This window comes from Oncorhynchus mykiss, chromosome 1 (assembly GCF_013265735.2).
Source record: "Oncorhynchus mykiss isolate Arlee chromosome 1, USDA_OmykA_1.1, whole genome shotgun sequence".
In the NCBI taxonomy this organism is placed as follows: Eukaryota; Metazoa; Chordata; class Actinopteri; order Salmoniformes; family Salmonidae; genus Oncorhynchus; species Oncorhynchus mykiss.
Genome location: NC_048565.1, coordinates 86,237,696 through 86,251,780, shown reverse-complemented (window position 1 = coordinate 86,251,780; position 14,085 = coordinate 86,237,696). Strand labels below are relative to the sequence as shown.

The window sequence follows — 14,085 nt, the reverse complement described above, 5'->3', positions numbered from 1 at the left end:
ATCAAAAACTGAAAAAATGGGCGTGCAAAATTATTCAGCCCCTTTACTTTCAGTGCAGCAAACTCTCTCCAGAAGTTCAGTGAGGATCTCTGAATGATCCACTGTTGACCTAAATGACTAATGATGATAAATACAATCCACCTGTGTGTAATCAAGTCTCCGTATAAATGCATCTGCACTGTGATAGTCTCAGAGGTCCGTTAAAAGCGCAGAGAGCATCATGAAGAACAAGGAACACACCAGGCAGGTCCGAGATAATGTTGTGAAGAAGTTTAAAGCCGGATTTGGATACAAAAAGATTTCTCAAGCTTTAAACATCCCAAGGAGCACTGTGCAAGCGATAATATTGAAATGGAAGGAGTATCAGACCATCAGGGTATCACTCTGAACACACCATCCCCACTGTCAAACATGGTGGTGGCAGCATCATGGTTTGGGCCTGCTTTTCTTCAGCAGGGACAGGGAAGATGGTTAAAATTGATGGGAAGATGGATGGAGCCAAATACAGGACCATTCTGGAAGAAAATCTGATGGAGTCTGCAAAAGACCTGAGACTGGGACGGAGATTTGTCTTCCAACAAGACAATGATCCAAAACATAAAGCAAAATCTACAATGGAATGGTTCAAAAATAAACATATCCAGGTGTTAGAATGGCCAAGTCAAAGTCCAGACCTGAATCCAATCGAGAATCTGTGGAAAGAACTGAAAACTGCTGTTCACAAATGCTCTCCATCCAACCTCACTGAGCTCGAGCTGTTTTGCAAGGAGGAATGGGAAAACATTTCAGTCTCTCGATGTGCAAAACTGATAGAGACATACCCCAAGCGACTTACAGCTGTAATCGCAGCAAAAGGTGGCGCTACAAAGTATTAACTTAAGGGGGCTGAATAATTTTGCACGCCCAATTTTTCAGTTTTTGCTTTGTTAAAAAAGTTTGAAATATTCAAGAAATGTCGTTCCACTTCATGATTGTGTCCCACTTGTTGTTGATTCTTCACAAAAAAATACAGTTTTATATCTTTATGTTTGAAGCCTGAAATGTGGCAAAAGGTCGCAAAGTTCAAGGGGGCCGAATACTTTCGCAAGGCACTGTATTGTCTGAGTCAGAATGACCCATGAGGCAGGAGCCTGTTTCTGTGAGGCAGTCTGAAGTATAAGTAAACCCCCTTGATAAGACATGAGTTATGAGCAGAAATAACATATTACCTGTTTTGAATGGAATTAGATTTAAATCTACCTGTGCAGTCAATGTCTCTAAACACATTTACGTCCTCTGTCTTTCTCTCCCTCTCTCTGTCTGTCTCCCACATAAAGTCAACCTACTTGTAACATACTGTCTTTTCTCTCCCTCTCTCTGTCTGTCTCCCACATAAAGTCAACCTACTTGTAACATACTGTCTTTTCTCTCCCACCGTTCTCCTCCCTCCCTCCTCCTGTCAGATTGGTCGTTCCACAGAGAGCCCTATAGACTTTGTGGTAACCGACACGGTGGCAGGGAGCCAGAGTAACTCAGACACCCAGTCAGTCCAGAGCACCATCTCTCGCTTCGCCTGCCGTGTCATGTGTCAGAGGACGCCCCCCTACACCGCACGCATCTACGCTGCCGGCTTCGACAGCTCCAAGAACATCTTCCTAGGGGTGAGTGGGTCGGGGGGAGGGGGGTGTGGGATGGGGGAGGAGAGGTAGGTGTGTGTGGGATGGTGGGAGGGGAGGTGTGTGTGGGATGGTGGGAGGGGAGTGTGTGTGGAATGGGGGGAGGAGAGGTGTGTGTGGGATGGGGGGAGGAGAGGTGTGTGTGGGATGGTGGGAGGGGAGGTGTGTGTGGGATGGTGGGAGGGGAGGTGTGTGTGGGATGGTGGGAGGGGAGGTGTGTGTGGGATGGTGGGAGGGGAGGTGTGTGTGGGGTGGGGGGAGGGGAGGTGTGTGGGATGGGGGGGGGGGAGGTGTGTGTGGGATGGGGGGAGGGGAGGTGTGTGTGGGACGGAGGGAGGGCAGGTGTGTGTCACTAAAATGAAAATGGGGGGGGATTTTCCCCTCCCTCTTTGATTTGTTAGAATGTTCAGAAAGGTACATGCATACCACACAGTACAGTACAATTTACTTTCTATTTCCCCCTCTAAACCCCCCCCCCCCCCCCCCCTGTCCCCCGCCCCCGTCAGGAGAAGGCGGCTAAATGGAAGACGTGTGACGGTCAGATGGACGGTCTGACCACCAACGGTGTGCTGGTGATGCACCCTCGCCACGGCTTCACGGAGGACTCCAAACCGGGCGTCTGGAGAGAGATCTCTGTCTGCGGTAACGTCTTCACCCTCCGAGAGACCCGCTCCGCTCAGCAGCGGGGCAAGATGGTGAGAGACACACACACACAGGGCAAGATTGTGAGAGACACACACACACACACAGGGCAAGATGGTGAGAGACACACACACACAGGGCAAGATGGTGAGAGACACACACACACACACACACAGGGCAAGATGGTGAGAGACACACACACACACAGGGCAAGATGGTGAGAGACACACACACACACAGGGCAAGATGGTGAGAGACACACACACACACACAGGGCAAGATTGTGAGAGACACACACACACACACAGGGCAAGATGGTGAGAGACACACACACACAGGGCAAGATGGTGAGAGACACACACACACACACACACAGGGCAAGATGGTGAGAGACACACACACACACAGGGCAAGATGGTGAGAGACACACACACACAGGGCAAGATGGTGAGAGACACACACACACAGGGCAAGATGGTGAGAGACACACACACACAGGGCAAGATGGTGAGAGACACACACACAGGGCAAGATGGTGAGAGACACACACACACACAGGGCAAGATGGTGAGAGGCACACACACACACACACACAGGGCAAGATGGTGAGAGACACACACAGGGCAAGATGGTGAGAGACACACACACACAGGGCAAGATGGTGAGAGACACACACACACACACACACATGGCAAGATGGTTAGAGACACACACACACACACACACACACACAGGGCAATATGGTGAGAGACACACACACACAGGGCAAGATTGTGAGAGACACACACACACACACACACAGGGCAAGATGGTGAGAGACACACACACACAGGGCAAGATTGTGAGAGACACACACACACACACAGGGCAAGATTGTGAGAGACACACACACACACAGGGCAAGATTGTGAGAGACACACACACACACAGGGCAAGATGGTGAGAGACACACACACACACAGGGCAAGATGGTGAGAGACACACACACACACACACAGGGCAAGATTGTGAGAGACACACACACACACACACACAGGGCAAGATTGTGAGAGACACACACACACACAGGGCAAGATTGTGAGAGACACACACACACACAGGGCAAGATGGTGAGAGACACACACACACACAGGGCAAGATGGTGAGAGACACACACACACACACACAGGGCAAGATGGTGAGAGACACACACACACACACACACAGGGCAAGATTGTGAGAGACACACACACACACACAGGGCAAGATGGTGAGAGACACACACACACACAGGGCAAGATGGTGAGAGACACACACACACAGGGCAAGATGGTGAGAGACACACACACACAGGGCAAGATGGTGAGAGACACACACACAGGGCAAGATGGTGAGAGACACACACACACACACACGGCAAGATGGTGAGAGACACACACACACACACACAGGGCAAGATGGTGAGAGACACACACACACATGGCAAGATGGTTAGAGACACACACACACACACACAGGGCAATATGGTGAGAGACACACACACACAGGGCAAGATTGTGAGAGACACACACACACACACACACAGGGCAAGATGGTGAGAGACACACACACACACACACACAGGGCAAGATGGTGAGAGACACACACACACACACACACAGGGCAAGATGGTGAGAGACACACACACACAGGGCAAGATGGTGAGAGACACACACACACAGGGCAAGATGGTGAGACACACACACACACAGGGCAAGATGGTGAGAGACACACACACACACAGGGCAAGATGGAGAGGGGTAACGTGAAAACACATTCTACTCTGAAGAGAGAGGGATAGAGAGATATGATTCCACAAGCGTTTTTTTTCACTACTTGTTAGCAATTCCAAATGGCAGCACAGGTCTTTATCAAGCATCATCCCACCTCTCCTCTTTCACCTCTCTTCCTCTCATCCCTCTCCCTCTCTCATCCCTCTCTTCATGTCTCCCGATGCAGCAACAAATGAACGACTACATTATGTGGAGCTTTTAAACGTGAAGAGTTAACCATGTCTGCTCCAGCATTAAAGAACCCACTTCCTATTTCACAGCTGATTGGCTGTTTTAGATACTGGGCGGGCACCAATAGAAACATCTTCATATTTATCTGTCTCAAAAGGAAATCTAAAAAGGCATTAAATTAGATTTGTGTCCTTTTCCGATCTACACAACCTATTTTTCCAAATGAATAAAAATGAAGATGTATTGATTGTGTGTCTTCACAGCCCAGACTTCTTACTTGGTGGAAGCACCCTTTGACAGTCGTTACAGCTGTGAATCCTTCTGAATAAGATTCTACCGAGCTTGAACAACTGAGAGAGTGTGGTATATGACCAATATACCACGACTAAGGGCTGTTCGTAGACACAAAGCAACGCGGCAGAAAGAGAGAAATGTAGCTCCGGTCTTGTAGTTTTGAACGGGTTTGGGCTAGAGACGAGCGGTTTCCTGCATTGTAAAGGTGCAACCACGGAGACACAACCATGCTCTGTGTGTTTCTATGGCAGTGGCTCTGGTATAGCTAAGCCCAGAGCCATACGGTACCAGGGGCTCTGGTATAGCTAAGCCCAGAGCCATACAGGACCAGAGGCTCTGGTATAGCTAAGCCCAGAGCCATACGGTACCAGAGGCTCTGGTATAGCTAAGCCCAGAGCCATACAGGACCAGGGGCTCTGGTATAGCTAAGCCCAGAGCCATACGGTACCAGAGGTTCTGGTATAGCTAAGCCCAGATCCATACGGTACCAGAGGCTCTGGTGTTGCTAAGCCCAGAGCCATACAGGACCAGGGGCTCTGGTATAGCTAAGCCCAGAGCCATACGGTTCCAGAGGCTCTGGTGTTGCTAAGCCCAGAGCCATACAGGACCAGGGGCTCTGGTATAGCTAAGCCCAGAGCCATACAGGACCAGGGGCTCTGGTATAGCTAAGCCCAGAGCCATACAGTACCAGAGGCTCTGGTATAGCTAAGCCCAAAACCATATATTAAGAAATAAATGACTCTGGCTAAGTCACATCAGACAAAGTCAAATTATACAAATGACTTTTGCTCCAGATGCTCACCTCTCAAATGTAACATCAGCCTGAGAACACTGGACCTAAAACAGCCACACAGATATTTTTTACACCTTTATTTAAATAGGCAAGTCAGTTAAGAACAAATTCTTATTTTCAATGATGGCCTAGGAACAGTGGATTAACTGCCTGTTCAGGGGCAGAACGACAGACCTTGTTAGCTCAGGGATTTGAACTTGCAACCTTCCGGTTACTAGTCCAACGCTCTAACCACTAGGCTACCCTGCCGTCCCTACACTCTAACCACTAGGCTACCTGCCGTCCCTACACTCTAACCACTAGGCTACCTGCCGTCCCTACACTCTAACCACTAGGCTACCCTGCCGTCCCTACACTCTAACCACTAGGCCACCCTGCCGTCCCTACACTCTAACCACTAGGCTACCCTGCCGTCCCTACACTCTAACCACTAGGCCACCCTGCCGCCCCCTAACTAAGTGACTTTTAATGTTTTACCTGACCGCCACTAGTGCTCCCAAGTCAAAAGTCCACTGGTCACGTTAATAAGTGTTTAAAAAATCAAGTTTCCCAGTGTAGACTTCCTCAAGGCCTCGGCCCACCGGTTGGGAACCACGGATCTACAGAATGCCACAGGAAAATGACCTCTTGTATAAAGTAGTGTACTCCCTCACCTTCCCTGTACCCTCCTGTATAATGTAATGCAGTCACCTACCTTCCCTGTTCCCTCCTGTATAATGTAATGCAGTCACCTACCTTCCCTGTACCCTCCTGTATAAAGTAGTGCAGTCACCTACCTTCCCTGTTCCCTCCTGTATAAAGTAGTGCAGTCACCTACCTTCCCTGTACCCTCCTGTATAAAGTAGTGCAGTCACCTACCTTCCCTGTTCCCTCCTGTATAAAGTAGTGCAGTCACCTACCTTCCCTGTTCCCTCCTGTATAAAGTAGTGCAGTCACCTACCTTCCCTGTTCCCTCCTGTATAAAGTAGTGCAGTCACCTACCTTCCCTGTTCCCTCCTGTATAAAGTAGTGCAGTCACCTACCTTCCCTGTTCCCTCCTGTATAAAGTAGTGCAGTCACCTACCTGCCCTGTTCCCTCCTGTATAAAGTAGTGCAGTCACCTACCTTCCCTGTTCCCTCCTGTATAAAGTAGTGCAGTCACCTACCTTCCCTGTTCCCTCCTGTATAAAGTAGTGCAGTCACCTACCTTCCCTGTTCCCTCCTGTATAAAGTAGTGCAGTCACCTACCTTCCCTGTTCCCTCCTGTATAAAGTAGTGCAGTCACCTACCTTCCCTGTTCCCTCCTGTATAAAGTAGTGCAGTCACCTACCTGCCCTGTTCCCTCCTGTATAAAGTAGTGCAGTCACCTACCTTCCCTGTTCCCTCCTGTATAAAGTAGTGCAGTCACCTACCTTCCCTGTTCCCTCCTGTATAATGTAATGCAGTCACCTACCTTCCCTGTTCCCTCCTGTATAAAGTAGTGCAGTCACCTACCTTCCCTGTTCCCTCCTGTATAAAGTAGTGCAGTCACCTACCTTCCCTGTTCCCTCCTGTATAAAGTAGTGCAGTCACCTACCTTCCCTGTTCCCTCCTGTATAAAGTAGTGCAGTCACCTACCTTCCCTGTACCCTCCTGTATAATGTAATGCAGTCACCTACCTTCCCTGTTCCCTCCTGTATAAAGTAGTGCAGTCACCTACCTTCCCTGTTCCCTCCTGTATAAAGTAGTGCAGTCACATACCTTCCCTGTTCCCTCCTGTATAAAGTAGTGCAGTCACATACCTTCCCTGTTCCCTCCTGTATAAAGTAATGCAGTCACCTACCTTCCCTGTTCCCTCCTGTATAAAGTAGTGCAGTCACCTACCTTCCCTGTTCCCTCCTGTATAATGTAATGCAGTCACCTACCTTCCCTGTTCCCTCCTGTATAAAGTAGTGCAGTCACCTACCTTCCCTGTTCCCTCCTGTATAATGTAATGCAGTCACCTACCTTCCCTGTTCCCTCCTGTATAAAGTAGTGCAGTCACCTACCTTCCCTGTTCCCTCCTGTATAAAGTAGTGCAGTCACCTACCTTCCCTGTTCCCTCCTGTATAAAGTAGTGCAGTCACCTACCTTCCCTGTACCCTCCTGTATAAAGTAGTGCAGTCACCTACCTGCCCTGTTCCCTCCTGTATAAAGTAGTGCAGTCACCTACCTTCCCTGTTCCCTCCTGTATAAAGTAGTGCAGTCACCTACCTTCCCTGTTCCCTCCTGTATAAAGTAGTGCAGTCACCTACCTGCCCTGTACCCTCCTGTATAAAGTAGTGCAGTCACCTACCTTCCCTGTTCCCTCCTGTATAAAGTAGTGCAGTCACCTACCTTCCCTGTTCCCTCCTGTATAATGTAATGCAGTCACATGAATAAATAAACCTCCACAGAGCTGCAGGGTGCAGTAATGTCATGGGGAAGAAGAACAATACCACACTTCATCATTTATCCTGAATTTAAAGGTGCAATCTGCAGTTTAAACAAAACCCAAGTGTCACCCGTTACTGATGTGGTAAACAGCCGAGGGAGGGGCTGGAGAAATGGAACCACTCATGTTCACAGACAGAGTTATGGATACGAGGACTGACCATCCATGATGTCCAACGTATAGTTTTAACCATGTTTTGAGGCTATACAGTGTTTGTTTACATTTACGTTGTTTACAAACAGCGAAGGATAACAAGCTTATATTTGGAATTCTGATGAGGTACGACAGTTGAACTAAGCTAATTAGGCACTTTATAAGTTATATTCTTCAAGACTCAATGGGTATTATATAAAACAAAAATATGATACTGTACGTACAGTTTCAATCACAGATTGTTCCTTTTTAATCTGCAACTTTCAGCTCCAAATGAAGAAGCCTGGTAAGCCTTAGCAAGACCCCTGTACTGGTCAAAACATTTATTTAAGGAAAAAGGCAAACTTAGGACAATAACATGCTTAGGCCTTTGTCTTCTCCTTGACATGTCTTAGGTTTAGTGTGAATGTCAGTGATTTGAGGCTGTAGCCTATGGCAGTATACCCAGCCTGTAGTTGATTTGGGGCTGTAGCCTATGGCAGTATACCCAGCCTGTAGTTGATTTGAGGCTGTAGCCTATGGCAGTATACCCAGCCTGTAGTTGATTTGGGGCTGTAGCCTATGGCAGTATACCCAGCCTGTAGTTGATTTGAGGCTGTAGCCTATGGCAGTATACCCAGCCTGTAGTTGATTTGAGGCTGTAGCCTATGGCAGTATACCCAGCCTGTAGTTGATTTGGGGCTGTAGCCTATGGCAGTATACCCAGCCTGTAGTTGATTTGAGGCTGTAGCCTATGGCAGTATACCCAGTCTGTAGTTGATTTGAGCCTGTAGCCTATGGCAGTATACCCAGCCTGTAGTTGATTTTGAGGCTGTAGCCTATGGCCCAGCCTGTAGTTGATTTGAGGCTGTAGCCTATGGCAGTATACCCAGTCTGTAGTTGATTTGAGCCTGTAGCCTATGGCAGTATACCCAGCCTGTAGTTGATTTTGAGGCTGTAGCCTATGGCAGTATACCCAGCCTGTAGTTGATTTGAGGCTGTAACCTATGGCCCAGCCTGTAGTTAGTAGTATTTACAGGATATATGACAGCATGTGTCTATGTTAAATGGGATGTGACTGGTTCTGTGTGTGTGTCCGTCGGTCGGTCAGTAGAGGACTCTGTCCACCAGGCAGGTGACTGGGGAAAACAGAAGAGGTCAACACTGCAGCATAGTGTCCTACAGTATGCCCTTCACACACATGCACAGACCATCCACACAGATATGCACATGCAGACATGTTCACACACACACACACACACACACACACCACCAGAACCCAGTGCCAGTGGGCCTGTTTGTCCTTCCCCAGTCTGAGTGTTCAGGGTTGAAGTGATTGTAATTAAGGATAGACCCATAGGAGAACACTCTCACACCCTCACACCCTCCCCAGGGCCTGGAGTCCTTACATACTGTACTGTTGATAAATTTATAATGAGAGTGTGACATGATTAATGTGTGTGTGTGCAGGAGATGCCAGTACTAGTGTGTGTTTGAGACAGGATGTGAGTTGGGTGTCGTGTTTGAGACAGGATGTGAGTTTGGTGTCGTGTTTGAGACAGGATGTGAGTTGGGTGTAGTGTCGTGTAAGAGACAGGATGTGAGTTGGGTGTAGTGTCGTGTAAGAGACAGGATGTGAGTTGGGTGTCGTGTTTGAGACAGGATGTGAGTTTGGTGTCGTGTTTGAGACAGGATGTGAGTTGGGTGTAGTGTCGTGTTTGAGACAGGATGTGAGTTGGGTGTAGTGTCGTGTTTGAGACAGGATGTGAGTTGGGTGTCGTGTTTGAGACAGGATGTGAGTTGGGTGTCGTGTTTGAGACAGGATGTGAGTTGGCTGTGTTTGAGACAGGATCTGAGTTGGCTGTGTTTGAGACAGGATCTGAGTTGGCTGTGTTTGAGACAGGATCTGAGTTGTGTGTGTGTGTGTGTGTGTCAGTAATGTGTACCAGCTCTCCAACCTCCATACAGAGATGTGGAGAACAGATGGGCTAGCCTGCCATCTACAGGGCTATACGAGACACTACACCCCTTCAACACTGTGCTCCTTAAAAGTACTCAGAGATGCACAAAGTAAACAGCAATATTGTCCGGTCCATTTCCTCAACAACTAAGAGCGTTGAAGCGCGCGGCTAAACTGAAGCGCGCGGCTAAACTTCTCCGCTGTTTTGGTCCCGTAGCTCACACCTTGTAGCAGCGTGAAGAGCACCTGTGTACATGCACAGATAGTGTGTGTGACTGAGAGAGTGAAGTCATGCACAGATACTCAGTGTGACTGAGAGAGTGGAGTCATGCACAGATAGTGTGTGTGTGACTGAGAGAGTGGAGTCATGCACAGATAGTGTGTGTGACTGAGAGAGTGAAGTCATGCACAGATAGTGTGTGTGACTGAGAGAGTGAAGTCATGCACAGATAGTGTGTGTGACTGAGAGAGTGAAGTCATGCACAGATAGTGTGTGTGACTGAGAGAGTGGAGTCATGCATTGTGCTCATCTCAATATCTGCTCTGCTATTCGTGGCAACGTCATATCGCTGAGTCTCAGTTTACTTTTTGTTAAAGTGTAATCATCTGAACATTTTGAAAGTAGCTTTAATGTGTGATGTTACTTTAACGCCAGTTCTGATGAAATGACGCGTATTGTTGTGTATATTGTTGCGTGTTTTGAAGATTGTCCCCTCTCCCCTCAGGTAGAGGCAGAGAGCCAGGAGCTGGTGGATGGCTCTCTGATAGACCTGTGTGGAGCCACGCTCCTGTGGCGCACGGCCGAGGGCCTGAGCCGCACCCCCACCATCAAACACCTGGAGGCGCTACGTCAGGAAATCAACGCAGCCCGGCCCCAGTGTCCCGTCGGCTTCAACACCCTGGCCTTCCCCTCCATGAGACGCAAGGCAAGTTCCCTCCCTAATACAATGACAATACAATAGAAAATATGCCCCCCCCCCCCCAATAAGAGCACATGCTCTTATCCAAAGCAACTTACAGCAGTTATTACATACATTTTCCTATTGGTTGCCCCAGCGAGAATCAAACTCACGATCCTGGTGCTGATCATGCTCTATCAACTGAGCCAGACATTTAGTCATTTAGCAAACTCTCTTATCCAGAGTCACTACAGTAGGGAGTTATTTAGCAGACTCTCTTATCCAGAGTCACTACAGTAGTGAGTCATTTAGCAGACTCTCTTATCCAGAGTCACTACAGTAGTGAGTCATTTATCAGACTCTCTTATCCAGAGTAACTACAGTAGGGAGTTATTTAGCAGACTCTCTTATCCAGAGTCACTACAGTAGTGAGTATTTAGCAGACTCTCTTATCCAGAGTCACTACAGTAGTGAGTCATTTAGCACTCTCTTATCCAGAGTCACTACAGTAGTGAGTCATTTAGCAGACTCTTATCCAGAGACACTAAGGTAGTGAGTGATTTAGCAGACTCTCTTATCCAGAGTCACTACAGTAGTGAGTCATTTAGCAGACTCTCTTATCCAGAGACACTAAGGTAGTGAGTGATTTAGCAGACTCTCTTATCCAGAGTCACTACGGTAGTGAGTCATTTAGCAGACTCTCTTATCCAGAGTCACTACAGTAGTGAGTGATTTAGCAGACTCTCTTATCCAGAGTCACTACAGTAGTGAGTCATTTAGCAGACTCTCTTATCCAGAGTCATTACAGTTAGTGGCTAGGTGGGACAACCACATCTCAGTCATAGTCATTTCTCCTTAATAAAGTAGCAATCAGTAAAGTCCGAGCTAGTAGGGAAAGACCAGTTGTAGAGAAGAGAAGGCAGCAGGGGGTTTCAGTAGAGGAAGACCCGTTGTAGAGAAGGCAGCAGGGGGTTTCAGTAGAGAAAGACCAGTTGTAGAGAAGGCAGCAGGGGGTTTCTGTAGGGAAAGACCAGTTGTAGAGAAGGCAGCAGGGGGTTTCTGTAGGGAAAGACCAGTTGTAGAGAAGGCAGCAGGGGGTTTCAGTAGAGAAAGACCAGTTGTAGAGCAGAGAAGGCAGCAGGGGGTTTCAGTAGAGAAAGACCAGTTGTAGAGAAGGCAGCAGGGGGTTTCAGTAGAGAAAGACCAGTTGTAGAGAAGGCAGCAGGGGGTTTCAGTAGAGAAAGACCAGTTGTAGAGAAGGCAGCAGGGGGTTTCTGTAGGGAAAGACCAGTTGTAGAGAAGCCAGCAGGGGGTTTCAGTAGGGAAAGACCAGTTGTAGAGAAGGCAGCAGGGGGTTTCTGTAGAGAAAGACCAGTTGTAGAGAAGGGAGGAGGGGGTTTCTGTAGGGAAAGACCAGTTGTAGAGAAGGCAGCAGGGGGTTTCTGTAGAGAAAGACCAGTTGTAGAGAAGGCAGCAGGGGGTTTCTGTAGAGAAAGACCAGTTGTAGAGAAGGCAGCAGGGGGTTTCTGTAGGAAAAGACCAGTTGTAGAGAAGGCAGCAGGGGGTTTCTGTAGAGAAAGACCAGTTGTAGAGAAGGCAGCAGGGGGTTTCAGTAGAGAAAGACCAGTTGTAGAGAAGGCAGCAGGGGGTTTCAGTAGAGAAAGACCCGTTGTAGAGAAGGCAGCAGGGGGTTTCAGTAGAGAAAGACCAGTTGTAGAGAAGGCAGCAGGGGGTTTCTGTAGAGAAAGACCAGTTGTAGAGAAGGCAGCAGGGGGTTTCAGTAGAGAAAGACCAGTTGTAGAGCAGAGAAGGCAGCAGGGGGTTTCTGTAGGGAAAGACCAGTTGTAGAGAAGGCAGCAGGGGGTTTCTGTAGGGAAAGACCAGTTGTAGAGAAGGCAGCAGGGGGTTTCAGTAGAGAAAGACCAGTTGTAGAGAAGGCAGCAGGGGGTTTCAGTAGAGAAAGACCCGTTGTAGAGAAGGCAGCAGGGGGTTTCAGTAGAGAAAGACCAGTTGTAGAGAAGGCAGCAGGGGGTTTCAGTAGAGAAAGACCAGTTGTAGAGAAGGCAGCAGGGGGTTTCTGTAGGGAAAGACCAGTTGTAGAGCAGAGAAGGCAGCAGGGGGTTTCTGTAGAGAAAGACCAGTTGTAGAGAAGGCAGCAGGGGGTTTCAGTAGAGAAAGACCCGTTGTAGAGAAGGCAGCAGGGGGTTTCAGTAGAGAAAGACCAGTTGTAGAGCAGAGAAGGCAGCAGGGGGTTTCAGTAGAGAAAGACCAGTTGTAGAGCAGAGAAGGCAGCAGGGGGTTTCAGTAGAGAAAGACCAGTTGTAGAGAAGGCAGCAGGGGGTTTCTGTAGAGAAAGACCAGTTGTAGAGAAGGCAGCAGGGGGTTTCAGTAGAGAAAGACCCGTTGTAGAGAAGGCAGCAGGGGGTTTCAGTAGAGAAAGACCAGTTGTAGAGAAGGCAGCAGGGGGTTTCTGTAGAGAAAGACCAGTTGTAGAGCAGAGAAGGCAGCAGGGGGTTTCTGTAGAGAAAGACCAGTTGTAGAGAAGGCAGCAGGGGGTTTCAGTAGAGAAAGACCCGTTGTAGAGAAGGCAGCAGGGGGTTTCAGTAGAGAAAGACCAGTTGTAGAGAAGGCAGCAGGGGGTTTCAGTAGAGAAATACCAGTTGTAGAGAAGGCAGCAGGGGGTTTCTGTAGAGAAAGACCAGTTGTAGAGCAGAGAAGGCAGCAGGGGGTTTCTGTAGAGAAAGACCAGTTGTAGAGAAGGCAGCAGGGGGTTTCAGTAGAGAAAGACCAGTTGCAGAGAAGGCAGCAGGAGGTTTCTGTAGAGAAAGACCAGTTGTAGAGAAGGCAGCAGGGGGTTTCAGTAGAGAAAGACCAGTTGTAGAGAAGGCAGCAGGGGGTTTCAGTAGAGAAAGACCAGTTGTAGAGAAGGCAGCAGGGGGTTTCAGTAGAGAAAGACCAGTTGTAGAGAAGGCAGCAGGGGGTTTCAGTAGAGAAAGACCAGTTGTAGAGAAGGCAGCAGGGGGTTTCTGTAGGGAAAGACCAGTTGTAGAGAAGGCAGCAGGGGGTTTCTGTAGAGAAAGACCAGTTGTAGAGAAGGCAGCAGGGGGTTTCAGTAGAGAAAGACCAGTTGTAGAGAAGGCAGCAGGGGGTTTCTGTAGAGAAAGACCAGTTGTAGAGAAGGCAGCAGGGGGTTTCAGTAGAGAAAGACTAGTTGTAGAGAAGGCAGCAGGGGGTTTCTGTAGGGAAATACCAGTTGTAGAGAAGGCAGCAGGGGGTTTCTGTAGGGAAAGACCAGTT

At 48.5% G+C, this 14,085-nt stretch overlaps 1 protein-coding gene across 1 annotated transcript in view; it reads left to right on the top strand.

Moving 5' to 3' along the window:
* Nucleotides 1-14,085, top strand: part of LOC110531234 (E3 ubiquitin-protein ligase pellino homolog 1) — a 52,279-nt gene that overhangs the window by 35,737 nt on the left and 2,457 nt on the right. Inside the window, exons 5-7 of the mRNA XM_036987774.1 lie at nt 1,443-1,640; nt 2,162-2,350; nt 10,615-10,815. Coding sequence (XP_036843669.1) covers nt 1,443-1,640; nt 2,162-2,350; nt 10,615-10,815 — 588 coding nt within the window. The remainder of the gene's footprint in view (nt 1-1,442; nt 1,641-2,161; nt 2,351-10,614; nt 10,816-14,085) is intronic.